Source organism: Pseudochaenichthys georgianus, chromosome 22, assembly GCF_902827115.2.
Source record: "Pseudochaenichthys georgianus chromosome 22, fPseGeo1.2, whole genome shotgun sequence".
NCBI classification, from domain to species: Eukaryota; Metazoa; Chordata; class Actinopteri; order Perciformes; family Channichthyidae; genus Pseudochaenichthys; species Pseudochaenichthys georgianus.
In genome coordinates this window covers 2,040,880-2,056,157 of record NC_047524.1, presented here as the reverse complement: position 1 = coordinate 2,056,157, position 15,278 = coordinate 2,040,880, and the positions used below count along the sequence as shown (strand labels likewise).

At 41.1% G+C, this 15,278-nt stretch overlaps 1 protein-coding gene across 1 annotated transcript in view; it reads left to right on the top strand.

Moving 5' to 3' along the window:
- frmd6 (FERM domain containing 6) overlaps positions 1-14,988 on the top strand; it is a 51,386-nt gene extending 36,398 nt beyond the window's left edge. The window contains exons 4-14 of the mRNA XM_034112110.2: positions 883-962; positions 1,985-2,061; positions 2,655-2,841; positions 4,537-4,692; positions 6,717-6,782; positions 6,926-6,994; positions 8,257-8,431; positions 9,110-9,433; positions 10,362-10,493; positions 10,752-10,843; positions 10,964-14,988. Coding sequence (XP_033968001.1) covers positions 883-962; positions 1,985-2,061; positions 2,655-2,841; positions 4,537-4,692; positions 6,717-6,782; positions 6,926-6,994; positions 8,257-8,431; positions 9,110-9,433; positions 10,362-10,493; positions 10,752-10,843; positions 10,964-11,293 — 1,688 coding nt within the window. The 3' untranslated portion in view covers positions 11,294-14,988. The remainder of the gene's footprint in view (positions 1-882; positions 963-1,984; positions 2,062-2,654; positions 2,842-4,536; positions 4,693-6,716; positions 6,783-6,925; positions 6,995-8,256; positions 8,432-9,109; positions 9,434-10,361; positions 10,494-10,751; positions 10,844-10,963) is intronic.
- The last annotated feature ends 290 nt before the right edge of the window (positions 14,989-15,278 follow it).

Here is a 15,278-nt window from a genome sequence, read left to right as displayed (position 1 = left end):
ACACACTACACACCCACTGTGTGTCTCACCCAGTGTCCCCCGACCTCAGTATCCTCAGGTTCAGATACAGTTGCAAGAAAATATGTGAACCCTTTGGAATGACCTGGATTTCTGCATAAGTTGGTCATAAAATGTGTTCTGATCTTCAGCTAAGTCACAACAATAGACAAACACAGTCTGCTTAAACTAATACCACACAAACAATTATATGTTTTCATGTTTTTATTGAACACACCATGTAAACATTCACAGTGCAGGGTGGAAAAAGTATGTGAACCCCCTAGGCAGAATGCTCAATGAGGTGAAGAAGAATCCTAGAGTGTCAGCTAGAGACTTAAAGAACTCTCTGGCACTTGCTAACATCTCTGTTGACGAATCTACGAGACGTAAAACACTGAACAAGAATGGAGTTCATGGGAGGACACCACGGAGGAAGCCACTGCTGTCCAGAAAAAACATTGCTGCACGTTTGAAGTTTGCAAAAGAGCACCGGGATGTTCCACAGCACTACTGGCAACATATTCTGTGGGCAGATGAAACCAAAGTTGAGTTGTTTGGAAGGAACACACAACGCTATGTGTGGAGAATCCAAAGGGTTCACATTTGCGTTTTCTTGCAACTGTACGTCGTAGGGTTTACAGGATTTATTTAAAAAACAATATTTATAACATAGATGAATGCGTAAGCACATAGAGAGCCTGCAGGTTTTAAACGATGTGCATTCACGGGGTTTCTCTGTACACACGCACGCACGCACACACACACACACACACACACACACACACACACACACACACACACACACACACACACACACACACACACACACACACACACACGCACAGTCTGAGTATCAATGTTTAACCCTCCTCTCTTCCACAGATAATGAACACATCTACATGGAGCTGGATCAGAAGCTCTCTAAGTATTGTCCTAAAGAGTGGAAGAGGGAGGCCAGCAAGGTGAGGAAGCAGGAAACAGGAAGCAGGACTCTGATAAAAGATCAGGGTTCCCACTGATCCTTAAAAAGTGTTTAAATAAATTGTTCATCAAATCAATCTGTCATAAACCTTGAACATACTTTTACAAAAGAAGTAAGGTTTTGTTGAATAATCTGTTCTTTGTAGGTGGAAATGTAAATGCTCCTTTTAAGCATTCTCTTTTTTGACCATACTATTTTTGTTAAAAAAGTAATTCAGCAGTTTGTAAATCACCTCTGAGCACGGACAGTTTCCTAACTTCTGATATAAATGTTAAAGGGGACCTATCATGCAAAATGTACTTTGTCATGTCTTTTATACATAAATATGTGTCCCCGGTGCGTCGGGGAACTCACGCAGCATCAGAAAATAAAACCCTCTCTTAAATCTTTTTAAAACGGGGGCACAACGAGCGGATACAGATTTGGTGCCGATATGACATAATTTCGGATTGGTGGACCCACAGAGAGTTGCTATCAGAAATAATGCCTGACGTTTTTTGGAAGTAATCTCGTCTTTGTTTACATTAGCAAGCCTCGCTAACACTCAGAGCTAACCTGTACTGGAGAGAGCATGTGTTTAAAAAGCAGGAAATAAAAAGGAACTCACCTTGTGATAAACCCGCAAGAGAAAAAGCATTTGAGCTCCATACTGCTTCAGAAATAATCCTTGATGTGGTTTAGAACAGGATGGCGTTTTATCACAGCAGAATTTAACTTTATCTCCGGTAGAATTCTGATCAGGCATTAGCTCCGCCTCCTCTTTTCTTTTTTAAACTAAGGACCCAAAATCCGCGTTTCTCTAACAGGGCTGCAATAGAGGGGTATGAGCAGTATGAGGCATGGCTACAATGGGGGATCTGTTTGGTATTTTAAGCAAAAAAACTTCACAGACATGTTTTGTAGAGGTATGGCCCTACAATATATTTTTCCAACATAGATCCACTTTAAATTCTACCTGTTTGGAGAAATAAATAATAAATATTTAACTTATTTGTTTTCCAGGGCATCGACCAGTTTGGACCTCCGATGATAATCCACTTCAGAGCTCAGTATTACGTGGAGAATGGGAGACTGATCAGGTACAGACTCGCATCCTACTGACCACAGCTGGTAGAGGACTATTTGAAGACAAACTGAAGCTCTCATGGGCTGAAAATAAACCCCTTATCTTTGTCGGATTTAAAGTGTTTTCTCCCCTGTTTTCTGGCTTTCTCTGAATTTGGACTTTTTTTCACACCTTTTTTTCTTTCTAAGAATTTTTACTTTTTCTCAGAAATTTCCCGTCAAGAATCTTGTCTTTTTTTCTGAGAATTTTTACTTTTTTCTCAGAATTTGTATTTATTTTTCTCAGAATGTTTTCTTTTTAATTTTTACTCAGAATTTGTACTTTTTCTCAGAAATTTCGCTTCTAGAATTTTTACTTATTTATTTTTTTTTTCGCAGAAACATTATTTTCATTAGAATTTTTCTCAGACTTTGACTTTTTTCAAAATGTAAAAAATAAGTATTTTTTTCGATTTCTTTTATTTTGTATGGAATTCAAACAATTTAGCTCAGACTTAACTCCATAAATGGATTACTTGGATGTTTCTTTCTCAGGTTCATCCTCTCAGAGCTTCCACTCTATCACCCTTCAGTTATTAACCTGTGATGCATTCACTTCCCCCCTCAGCGACCGTTCTGCCCGGTATTATTACTACTGGCACCTGAGGAAGCAGGTGCTGCAGTCGGAGTGTCTGCAGAGGGAGGAGGCGTACTTCCTGCTCGCTGCCTTCGCCCTGCAGGCCGACCTCGGGAACTTCAAAAGGAACAAACACTTCGGGAAGTACTTTGAACCGGAGGCCTACTTCCCCCCCTGGGTGAGTAAAACTGAGGAGGAACGTCTGTTTTTAATTTAACACAGAAGAAGGGAGGATTTAAAACGCCTTTCCCTACCTTACCACATCTGGATTTAATGCACATCTGCATTTGATTTCACCTGCAAAACTTCACATATTTTCTGTCTGGATTTGTATTTACTAAATGATTTACTTCCATCTCTGCTGTACATCCGGGTCTCTGCATGCCAGGCTGAGGTATTCTCTTCTTTCACATTACAGCAACAATACTATCTTGCGGTTCCTGTGATTTTTAGTCTCTCAACGTCTAGGCTTGAGTCTTATTGAGTCTTACTTGAATTAAAAAGGGAACAGCCTCTGGTTGGAAATGACAAGTGTTGTTCGTTTTCCTGCGCACTTCAGCCGGCCAGTGACGTCGTACCGCTCAAAGGAGTTTGACTAAAATACAGATTTAGTTCCAGCTATCGCTCCAGCGCTGTAGACAATAAATATTAATATTATAAACTTTTCTTTTGGAGGGGCGGGAGGCTCAGGTCAGCGTTTCGGGGGCACTGGCCCTTGTTGGCCCCCACCTAGAACCGCCCCTGTTCCCGAGATCATTATTTAATTAACTTGAGAAAGTCTCGTCATCTCTAGAAGATTATCCAGCTGAAAAGTGCAAAAATCAATGTTTATTTATATAGCCCAATATCACAAATTATTCGAATAATCGATTATTATTCGCCAGGGCTGCCGAATAATCGATTTTGATCATGGTCAGTTTCTGGCAACCCCATCACAAATGTTACATTTGTCTCAGTGGACTTCACAGTTTGTACAGAATATCAGTATGACAATGCGACACCCTCTGTCCTTAGACCCTCTGTCCTTAGTCCCTCACATCGTACAAGGAAATACTTCCGAAGAAAACCCACAGTTTAAAGGGAACATGGGAGAAACCTCAGGGAGAGCAGCAGAGGAGGGATCCCTCTCCCAGGACGGACAGACGTGCAATAGATGCTGTGTGTAAATCGAAAAGATAATACATTTTACAGCATATAGACCGAATGTTTGGAAATGCATGTGTCTATAATGAGAAGATGAATCCACGAGGATGTCAGAAATCTTGTGGGAGCCATCAGGGAAGTAGTATGGTGAGAGTAAACACTATGCGTCTGGTTCACACTGTTGATGTGAGTGTGTGTTACTCTGCAGTGTTTGTCTCGTGAAACAGACTTAATGAGGTCTGAATCACCAGAAATAAAACGCTGCATCACCGAGAGAGTTCACAGCAGCTCCATTAATCACACTGACCAGCACTGGGCCGGTTATTTCTGTCCCTGAATGTGGCACACACACTGTTTATTATCGCGGCGTGTCCCTGAACGCCACGCCCGTCTGATTGCTCTCCACTTCCTGTAATCAGCCTCGTTATCGGGACAGGAATTAGTTTTAAGATGAGCTACTCGGATTTTGCTTCTCATAAAGCCTTCTTACAAAATCTATAAAGACACGTGCATTACTCAGCGTGCGTTTCCTCTGCTACGTGTTTAGATTTGTACTCGGGGGGGAAAAGACCACGTTTAATATATCTGCAAAAGAACACTTCAGAGACATGTTTTGTATATATCTGAGAGCTATAATATATTGATGAAAAACAGTATAATAGGAGACCTTTAAAACAACATAAAAACCTGACTCTGTTCCTCTTCCTCTTCCTCTTCCTCTCCTGTTCAGGTGATTTCAAAGCGAGGTCGTGAGTACATCCTGCGTCACATCCCCAACATGCACAAAGACCAGTTCGCTCTGACGGCATCTGAAGCTCACCTGAAATACATCAAGGAGTCGGCTCACCTGGACGACGTCACCGTGCACTACTACCGCCTCTACAAGGTGACACACACACACACACACACACACACACACACACACACACACACACACACACACACACACACACTGCAGAAACTCACACTGTATGAAAAAACGTCTTAATCCAAATTCAGTAAGAAACGAGTTGATTTGTATTTGATTTGCTCAATATTTGAAATGTGAAAAACGGAGACATAGACATAATATGCCGATGAAAAATATGTAAATAGATAAAAAAGAAGTTAGATATTTGAGAAATCATTTTTTTTCTTGTGAATTCATGAGATTGTTCTCTCAATGATATGGCTGTGTGAACTTCTCGTTTGTTTACTATTTTAATAACAAAGAACATCTAAGTGATGTCTTCTAAATGTGTGACTTTAATCTTGTTTTATTATGCAACAATCCTCTTCTTCATGTCTCTTCTACATCAACATGTGTCCCCTCTTCTTCATGTCTCTTCTACATCAACATGTGTCCCCTCTTCTTCATGTCTCTTCTACATCAACATGTGTCCCCTCTTCTTCATGTCTCTTCTACATCAACATGTGTCCCCTCTTCTCCATGTCTCTTCTACATCAACATGTGTCCCCTCTTCTTCATGTCTCTTCTACATCAACATGTGTCCCCTCTTCTTCATGTCTCTTCTACATCAACATGTGTCCCCTCTTCTTCATGTCTCTTCTACATCAACATGTGTCCCCTCTTCTTCATGTCTCTTCTACATCAACATGTGTCCCCTCTTCTTCATGTCTCTTCTACATCAACAAGTGTCCCCTCTTCTCCATGTCTCTTCTACATCAACATGTGTCCCCTCTTCTTCATGTCTCTTCTACATCAACATGTGTCCCCTCTTCTTCATGTCTCTTCTACATCAACATGTGTCCCCTCTTCTTCATGTCTCTTCTACATCAACATGTGTCCCCTCTTCTTTATGTCTCTTCTACATCAACATGTGTCCTCTCTTCTTCATGTCTCTTCTACATCAACATGTGTCCCCTCTTCTTCATGTCTCTTCTACATCAACATGTGTCCCCTCTTCTTCATGTCTCTTCTACATCAACATGTGTCCCCTCTTCTTCATGTCTCTTCTACATCAACATGTGTCCCCTCTTCTTCATGTCTCTTCTACATCAACATGTGTCCCCTCTTCTTCATGTCTCTTCTACATCAACATGGGTCCCCTCTTCTTCATGTCTCTTCTACATCAACACGTGTCCCCTCTTCTTCATGTCTCTTCTACATCAACACGTGTCCCCTCTTCTTCATGTCTCTTCTACATCAACATGGGTCCCCTCTTCTTCATGTCTCTTCTACATCAACATGTGTCCCCTCTTCTTCATGTCTCTTCTACATCAACACTGTGTCCCCTCTTCTTCATGTCTCTTCTACATCAACATGGGTCCCCTCTTCTTCATGTCTCTTCTACATCAACATGTGTCCCCTCTTCTTCATGTCTCTTCTACATCAACACGTGTCCCCTCTTCTTCATGTCTCTTCTACATCAACATGTGTCCCCTCTTCTCCATGTCTCTTCTACATCAACATGTGTCCCCTCTGTAGAAAGAGACTCTGAAAGTTTCAGGAACAAAGATTCTCTCTTTTTAATCCATTTCTATAAAAACCTGTCTGAAAATGAGCTGATCAGATTTTGGCCACTTTATGATGTCATAACGATGTTTTGTCTTGTGTAACCATTAGCCAATCAGCAACCAAGGTACCCCCCCCCCCCCACCTTATCACTTGAATCTCCTCCTATTGTGTTCTTTGTAACCAAATGTCTCTCAGAGGGGCGTGGGGAGGGGCTCCTTATTTTCATCTAAAGTAACAGACAGAGAATCAGCACTTTTGAAACAGGGCTGAAACAGAGGGGATTATGGGTAATGCTCCAAACACCTGTTTGGTGTTTGGAGCCCAACACTTCAGAGACATGTTCTGTATATATATCTGATCAATTGTTGAAAAATAGTATAATAGGGGGACCTTTAAATCCCAAATGGTCCCACATTCATATTTATATATATATGTGGTGTTTTCTCCTCCAGGATAAGAAGGAGGTGGAGGCGTCTCTGACTTTAGGACTGACTCTTCGAGGCATCCAGATATTTCAGGTAACCTACATTTCTTTAAATACATTTAATTAAAAGAAGTGAAAATACATCACAAAGAGGGATATGTTTGCAATGCGATCGAGCTGAGAGTAAAATAACCTCCCTGTAACACATGAATAATATGTAATGTGTGTGTTCTGCAGAACGTGGGCTCGGTGCGGCAGCTGCTGTACGATTTCCCCTGGACCAACGTGGGGAAGCTGGTGTTTGTGGTGAGTCTGATGCGCTGACGAGCTTCCCCTGACGTTTCCAAATCTCTCTCTGCTCGGGTCGCTGCTGCTTTATCTTAGCCACACACACACACACACACACACACACACACACACATTCAGCAGCAGTATTTCACCCCCTCTGCTCATTTATTTATGTGATCTGTTTCTGTGTACGCTCACTTCCTTTCCGTTTCTCTCTAAAGACTCCATGTTTACTGCAGGAGATTATTCATCACCATGCAGAGGGCCTTATCTGACTCTTATCTTATTTCATTTAACACAATTAATTGTCGTATATGAGGTAAGACTATTTATAGCAAACATTTCAGCAACATGAACATTCAAGTGGAGCATTTAAAACGAGAGAAGATGCAAAAGAAACACAATTATAAAAAGACATTTAAATACATTCGTCTCAATGTGCTCAAAAGACATAGAAAATAAACAGTGCCGTGTGCAAGGTCTTTAAAGGCATCCAAAGATAACGTGGTATTAAAATGTCAATCCTCCAAAAGTCTTTCAAATGAGACAAAACTGAGAGTAGGATTTATTTATTAGTGAATCTGCATTTTAAAATCTCAAAATATGATATAAAATGTTGTTTAAATATGACCATGTGCTTCTCACATTAACATCATGTGTGAAACAAGTCAAACATGTCATGTTTCTTTTTTCTAACGTTAGCCGACTTGTTTTCTAAATGTTTGCATGTCCTGAGAGCACGGTGAAGCGCAGAACAAGCCGTCCCAGGAATAAGATTACAAACTCAGATTTCTGAAAGGACTGAGATGAATCCAAGTGTTCCCAAACCCTCCTGGACTCCTTTACTCCTGGGTCTATTCCCGAGGTGACGGCTGCAGACGGCGTAATTGTCTCGTAACGTCCCGGGAGTTTTTGTGGTGAACTTCGTCCTAATTTTGGATCAAACTGCAGCTCAACATCAACACTTCCTGTTTTCCTGCTCCGTGTTTTTTCCTCCCGTCGGCTGTGGTTTCTCCTCCATGCACGTCACTGGGGGGGCGGGGGTTCAATGAGCTCCAGATGTTGCAGACGACGCGTTCAGGGGATTTTTATACTCAGGGTGTTTGGGGTATGATGTAGAGGGCGTAGGCTGCATTTCAACATTGGAAGTAGTCAAGTTTTGGGAATGAATAAATAAATATTTGATATGACTCTACTTTCACTGCAGTACATTTTAACAAGAAGAAAAAAAGGGACTTGTCTGAGATTAAAAAGGGTGTTTTCTCCCCTCTTTGTTTCAGGGTAAGAAGTTTGAGATCCTCCCTGACGGCCTCCCGTCGGCTCGTAAACTGATGTACTACACCGGATGTCCGATTCGATCCCGGCATCTCCTGCAGTTGCTGAGCAACAGCCACCGGCTCTACATGAACCTGCAGCCGGTGCTCAAACAGGTGCGCCGCCTCGAGGAGAACGAAGGTAAGCTTTATTACTCTGGAATTTGTTATCTGTTTTTATCGTCTGCTTTGAGTGTAAAAAGGGTTTAGAGGGTGTCATATTCTGCACAGACTGTAAAGCCCTCTGAGGCAACTTCTGATATTGAGTTATATAAAGAAAATGTGCTTGATTGGTATTGTAGGACTCTGTATAAGTAAGAAAGAAATACATAACGGAGACGATCCAGGGGTCGTACTCACAGATTTTAGTTTTTTTTATGTACATAGAAAACCGAAGCTATTCTCTGAGATTTAAGCTACAAATGTACGAGAATAACATTTTATTTTGTCTTAGAATAAAGTGCTAAATATACCAGAATAAACTCATAAATATACAAAAAAACATAGATTTTCTGTGATTTTTTTTTATTGCTAAATTTACAAGAAAAAGTAAGAAAAAACGTGCATATTCTTGAGTCCCACATTTCTAATAGAATAACCTTGATTGTCTCTGATAATAAATTGGTTAGTTTGAGAGACAAAACGTAGCTCTGAGATTTAAGTGGTACATTTACAAGAAAATAACTGTCATAAAAAAAGACTTGGGAGAGATTGCATTTTATTGAAGAGAAAGTTAGAGGTTTACAAAATGTTTAGACGGTATAAGTTTTATAAATTAACATGATTAAATCCTGAACCGTGTTATTATCTTGACTCCCAGATAAGAAGCAGTACCGGGAGTCGTACATCAGCGACGCTCTGGACCTGGACATGGATCAGATGGATAAACGCTCGCGGGCCAGCGGCAGCAGCGCCGGCAGCATGAAGCACCACAAACGCCTCCACCGAAGCTCCACCACGAGTCACGGCAGCTCGCAGACCTCCGGCATCGAGGCGGACAGCTTCAGGGCCGGGGGGCAGGACAGCTGCAGGGCGGGGGGGCAGCACCGACCCCTTCGGACCTGCAGCTCCTCCACAACGAGCCACGGCAGCTCCAACACCTCCGGCATCGAGAGCGGCGGCAAGGAGCGCCTGGACGACGACGGTGAGACTAAATCACCCAAATGAACTCTGACATTTAATTCAGAAAAAAAGTATTTGCTAGAAAAAGGAAAATTCAAAAGAGAAAAATACAATCATTTATAAGGAAAAACTAAATATGAGAAAACTCAGAAGTTTGCAGGAAAAAAGGTGAAATTTACAAGAGAGAAAATACTGGCAAATATATACGGAAAAACGTAAGAACTGTGATTCAGTAGTTTATTGATGGCATCCCGTTGGGTTTGACGTCATCTGAACAGGACGTCGCACGCTCACTGCTTGATAGCGCGAAGCTCCGTTTACGCCGGTTGCTAAGCAACATCGTTATGGAGAAATGCAAGTCTGCGTCCAAATGGTTGGAAGATAAGGAGGAAGGACAATCAATACTGTATATAGTCAATGTGAGGTAAAGTGTGTCGCCAAGGTAACCGGTTAAAGCTCCAAGTGGAGATGAGGTCTTAAAATGTATGGAAAGGGTCTTTAAAAAGGTCTTAAAAGGAATTACTTTTGACTTCAGGATTCCTGCATACACCCTGAAGATACAACTGACAAATTAATAACAATAAACGCTTTTTATCTTTGGAGAAAAACTCTTGGAGACAAGAACTATCTCTGACGCTTTAAATCCGACACTACATTTCCAAGAAAAAACTATTCGCATTCACTCAGAGTCTGGAGTGAAACACTTTTACTATTTTCTCTTTAAAGTGGTTAATCACCAAGAAAAGCCTCTGATGATGTGTGAGATTAGAGTCTTATAATTAGCTTGACAGTTGAATTGATGCACGACTCCTGATGCATTCTGGGAATGGTTCAAAAACACAACGACACCTCCCTCAAACTAATTAAGCTGCAAAACAAAAGCCTCGAGAAACGTGCAGATTATCAGATGTTTTTTCCAGGATGATTTTTTAATATTCTGTGTGTTGCAGAGATCGAGATGCTGGTGGACGACCCCAAAGATTACGAGGAGCTTGACGAGTCGGCTCTGGATCAGGAGCTGTGTATCCACATCACTGAGGACATGTTGACCATGTCTCCAGATCACACCAACGGGTACTCAGGTACACAGAAACACACACACACACACACACACACACACACACACACACACACACACACACACACACACACACACACACACACACACACACACACTGCTCTACTTTGCTTTGACGTATTTATTTATAGGTCAATTACATTGTCGTTGTTTTCCCAATGAGGCTGGAATTTGGTGTGAAGTTGAACTGTTTCTGTGAGGTTGTTTTTGCTTTGCTGAAGCATGTACTTACTGTGTATTTAAATGTCTTTGTTTTCTGCAGGTCTGATAGTGAAGGAAGTGAGCTCGTCGACCTCCAGCTCTTCAGAGACCGTCGTCAAGATGAGAGGACAGAGCATCGAGTCTCTGCCGCAGGTAATACTCACAGATACTGCAATACTACTGCAGTAAACTATACAATACACACAGAGAACAGAGCATCGAGCCTGCATGACTTTATGTTAGTGTGATATGTATCCTCTCTCCCCCCTGCAGACGTCCTCCTGCAGGAAGCCCCCCTCCTCCTCCTCGGACCGTCACTCCCAGTCTCTGGACGACGTGCGGCTGCATCAGAAGGAGATGCTGCAGTGGGCGGAGCTATGCCAAGACTCCGCCCACAGTTACACCTTCGGCTGCGCCCAGGAGCTCAGTGATGGTGGCGGGGGGGTCGGGGGCGGAGCCTATCAGGGCCTGGCCGAGCAGAGGGCCGGTCTGATGGCGGGGGAAGAACAACAACAACAAGAGAACCCCTTCCCCATCAAGAGGACCAACAAGTACTTCAGCCTGGACCTCAGCAACGAGGAGGTGCCCGAGTTCGTGGTGTGAGGAAAACATGGAGGACTGAGAAACAAACATGGAGGCCGAGAGGAGACGTCTTTAATAAACTGACAAAAAGATGGCGTTCCCTTCAGGAGTAACAAACAAACATGGAGGCGGAAAGAGATCTTAAAGACGTCTCTAACCGGAGCTGAAGGGATCTTCTCCTAAAACACTTTTGTATTCAACTCTGTCTCCTCCGAACTGAACCACATCGTCTGCTTCTGGTGTTTCCAGAGGAGCGTTTCCAGGACAAAAAGACAAAGGAATAACCACGGATAACAAACTAAATGGATGACGTCTATAAACGAATATGCTCCGGGAGAGAGGAAACTAAAGGGATCTACTTTATACAACTTTTTTACTCAAATCTGTCTCCTCCAAACTGAACAACACCTCCTCCTTCAGTGCCCAGAGAGAGACTGTTTCTGTGGAGGAGAGAGTTTCCAGGACAACAAGACAAAGGAATAACCACGAATAACAAAGATGGACGCCTCAACTGATTCTACAGAGCGTCATTCCTCTTTTTAAAGTCGTCTTTTAATAAGAGGAGAGTTTCCAGAGCAAAGGAGGGAGGAAGGAGACGTCTAAAACTGGAGCTGCTGCCTGAGAGGAAACTAAATCTTCAGAAATCTAAACACCGAACCACACCTCCTGCTTCAGAGAGACTGTTTCCATTGAGGAGAGTTTCCAGGATAAAAAACAACACGGCGTTCCCTTCAGGGAAAAAACAAACATGGAGGCGGAAAGAGATCTTAAAGACGTCTTTAATCGGAGCTCCCTGAGAGAGGATCTGAAAAACATCCATGTTCTTCCAAGCTGGTTTTAAGGACCAGTATGTTCACTTCTCTTCCAAAGAGGAGAGCGCCATGACGGCCTCTGCACCCGGCGTCTTTTCCGGGAAACATCTCCACTTTTCAGAAAAGCCCTCTTGATGTCAGACTGGTAATTGGAGGAGAGGCTTGTTTGGTTTGTCTGTCCGTCTTCATCGAAGCAAAGCGTTGAGTTTGTGTCGTAACGGAGAAGTTTAGCTTATTCCAGATCAAATAGCCAAGTGTGTTAGGTCTAACTCTTGGTGTGTGTTTCGCTCCGCTCTCCGGTCCGTCTCAGCGGGCGGAGCTGCAGGATTTCTGCTTCACACACGTTGCATACCGCCATTTTATTGTCATTTTCGGACACCTTAAAATACTGCCAGACCGGTGAAGCCATTTTGGCGAGCTTGTTTTGCCGCATAGAGAAAAGTGTCATGTATTTTACGTCATCATTTTACGCCACGCGATCGGCTCTCGCTATCGGCATTTTTGGAAAGCACCGATGGATCGGCAGAGAGTGAGTATCAGCCAATCGATCGGAGCATCCCTAGGTAGCGCTCAGCCTCAGGAAACCAGAGGAGAGTTTCCAGGACGAAAAGACGGAGGAATAAAAGAAGTGACGCCTAACAGAAAACTTAAATACAGAAATGAAAAACAATGACCCAAGATGCAATGAAAAAACAAAGATACGTTAGAACAGAGGAGGGATTTAAGGGCTTGTTTGAAACAGCAAACATCACTTCATTAATACAGGACAAAGTGTGAGAGCAAGCGTCTTCTTTTTGGTGAACAAACAACATTAAAACATATAAATCCAGCGCCGTTTTCCCACGAAAAGACTCTGTGGACACGGGAAGACATTTTATGTACAGAAAAATCTCTCAGCGCTACAAACCAAAGACAGGAAGTCTCCTCAGTGTGCAGAATTAAAAACATTGAATCTGCACACACACCGACGTGCCTTCCTCTAACTATGCATGAGCCTCGACAATCACTCAGAGCCAGTTCTTCTGCTTTTTAAACGTGAAAAAGACTCGGATTTAAACGTGTTTTCATCCCGGGGTAAAGCTCCCAGGGAGGAATGAGGTCGGGTTGGTTCGTGCGAGTCTCGACACGATTCCTCACAAAGCTTCCCTGTAATCCAACACTTCAAACGGAGGCCAGAACAAACTCCTCGTCTTCTTCATTTAAAACTGGAATCTGTTTCTTTATCTCTCATAATGCGCCTGAAATCTCCTCACGTGTATTTTTGTATGTGTTTGATGTCATTACAGTATTACAGGAGAAACGCGTGTGACAGTATTAACGACACGAACAAGACAGGCTGGTTTTTAATCTGCAAAGCGACCGGAGGTGTTTTCATTCAAAGTGCCAAACAGTAGAATGAAATCATCAATATCATGGTTTTTTTTTAACCGCTGCAACAAATGATTATTTAACGAATAATTGATCAGCATTGGGGATTTAAAATGTCAGAAAAAAGTTTTAAAAATGGGTGTTTTCCACTCAAATTCAGTTCAGAGTCAGAAAATATTAAAGGGGACTTATTCTGCTTTGCATTGCAGATAAAAAAAAAAAAGTCCTTATTAAATACAAAAAAAACACTCGGTAAAAAACAACATACATTTTTGTGAATTATGTTTTTAATAAAACACTTTTTTTTTACTTTATTTTAAAAGATAACACATATTCTTGACACATAAAACAGGTTTAAATATATTTTAAAAAAGTGGTGAAAAAATACAAAATAAAGAAAAGAAAAATAAATACAGTTAAAACATATATTACAATTAAAATGATACATTAATAAAATATATATAATAATAACAACAACTATGTTTGCAATATGGCAACACAGTCTCACGGCATTTCGTGTTATAGTCACCAACACGATTTCACCCTTTTTTCCGTGTCACACAGAACGATTTTAAAAACAATGTAAATAATAACAAATTAGAAGGAAAAAAAGATTTCAAAAATACAGATTTCAGTATTTTGAGGCTCTGAGCCATTTCTTTTCCTCGCGGATGGCAAAAAAACTCCGACATTATACAATTTAAAATAAAAGGGATGTTTAGGCTTAGGGTAAGATATTGAGTAAGAAAATGTTTTTATGAACCACACAGCTTCTGGTCTTCTAAGACCCGACCGGACAAAAAGACGTGGTGCAGGCACGAAACATACTACCAATAGAAATACATTGCTTTTAAAATCGTTTTGTGTGACACGAAAAAAAATGCAAAACTCGTGTTGGTGAACACGAATCAATAGATTAAATTAATTTCGTGACTATAACACGAAATGCCGTGAGACTGGGTTGAACATTTCTCGAGTCAGGATTTAAAAATGTTACCTTTTCTATAAAAACATGTATGTAATTATGCAATGAACCCCGGATATTTTTATTTTTTCCCCAGTGTTAAATCAAACTGCAGGATGTGAAACTTTTTAAAGCTTTAAATCTGTTGTTGTTTTAAAAACATTTCGCAAAGTAGCAGTGGAGCATCTGAACAAAAAATAGCCATTTATGTAACAAATAAATCATAAAGTTTGCGATTAAAAACAACTTTTATATTAATTCTTACAGTTTATTCCTCTCTGTGTTTAAAGTCATTTCTACTCATTAATGGAAAAGTCATATTTTAATGGAGCCGATGTTTCTTATATTAAACAGTGTGTTCAGGTACACAGCCATACGGTCCTTAAAGTCTTATCATCTTGTTATTATTATATTATTATTATTTTTATTATGGATTGTGTAATCCTTTCTGTGAAAGGAAGAAAAGTTTCTCTGTAGTAAAACATGATTTGTTGTTGTGAAGTCTCTCCGTGCCTTCTGGTACTAAAAACCCTCAATATCCAATAAAAAGGTACATTTATCTGAAAACTGTCCATCTGAAGTGCTTTTTGGTATTTTTTTAACAATTCTGGCTAAATATGATTGTGATGTTTGAGTCTGTGCTGCCCTCTGCTGGTGGCTGTAGATATAACACTATATACATGAGGTTTTAATAATGTTCATGTAACATCCTGGAGGGGGCGCTGTTGACTAACATTGGACACCAGCATTGAACTAAGATTGATCAAATGGTATTTTAGAATTGTTTATTTTTTTAATTGTTCTAACAAATGTTTGATTTTTACATATTATAGAAATATGGCCTTTTTTCCCACTGCAAGTA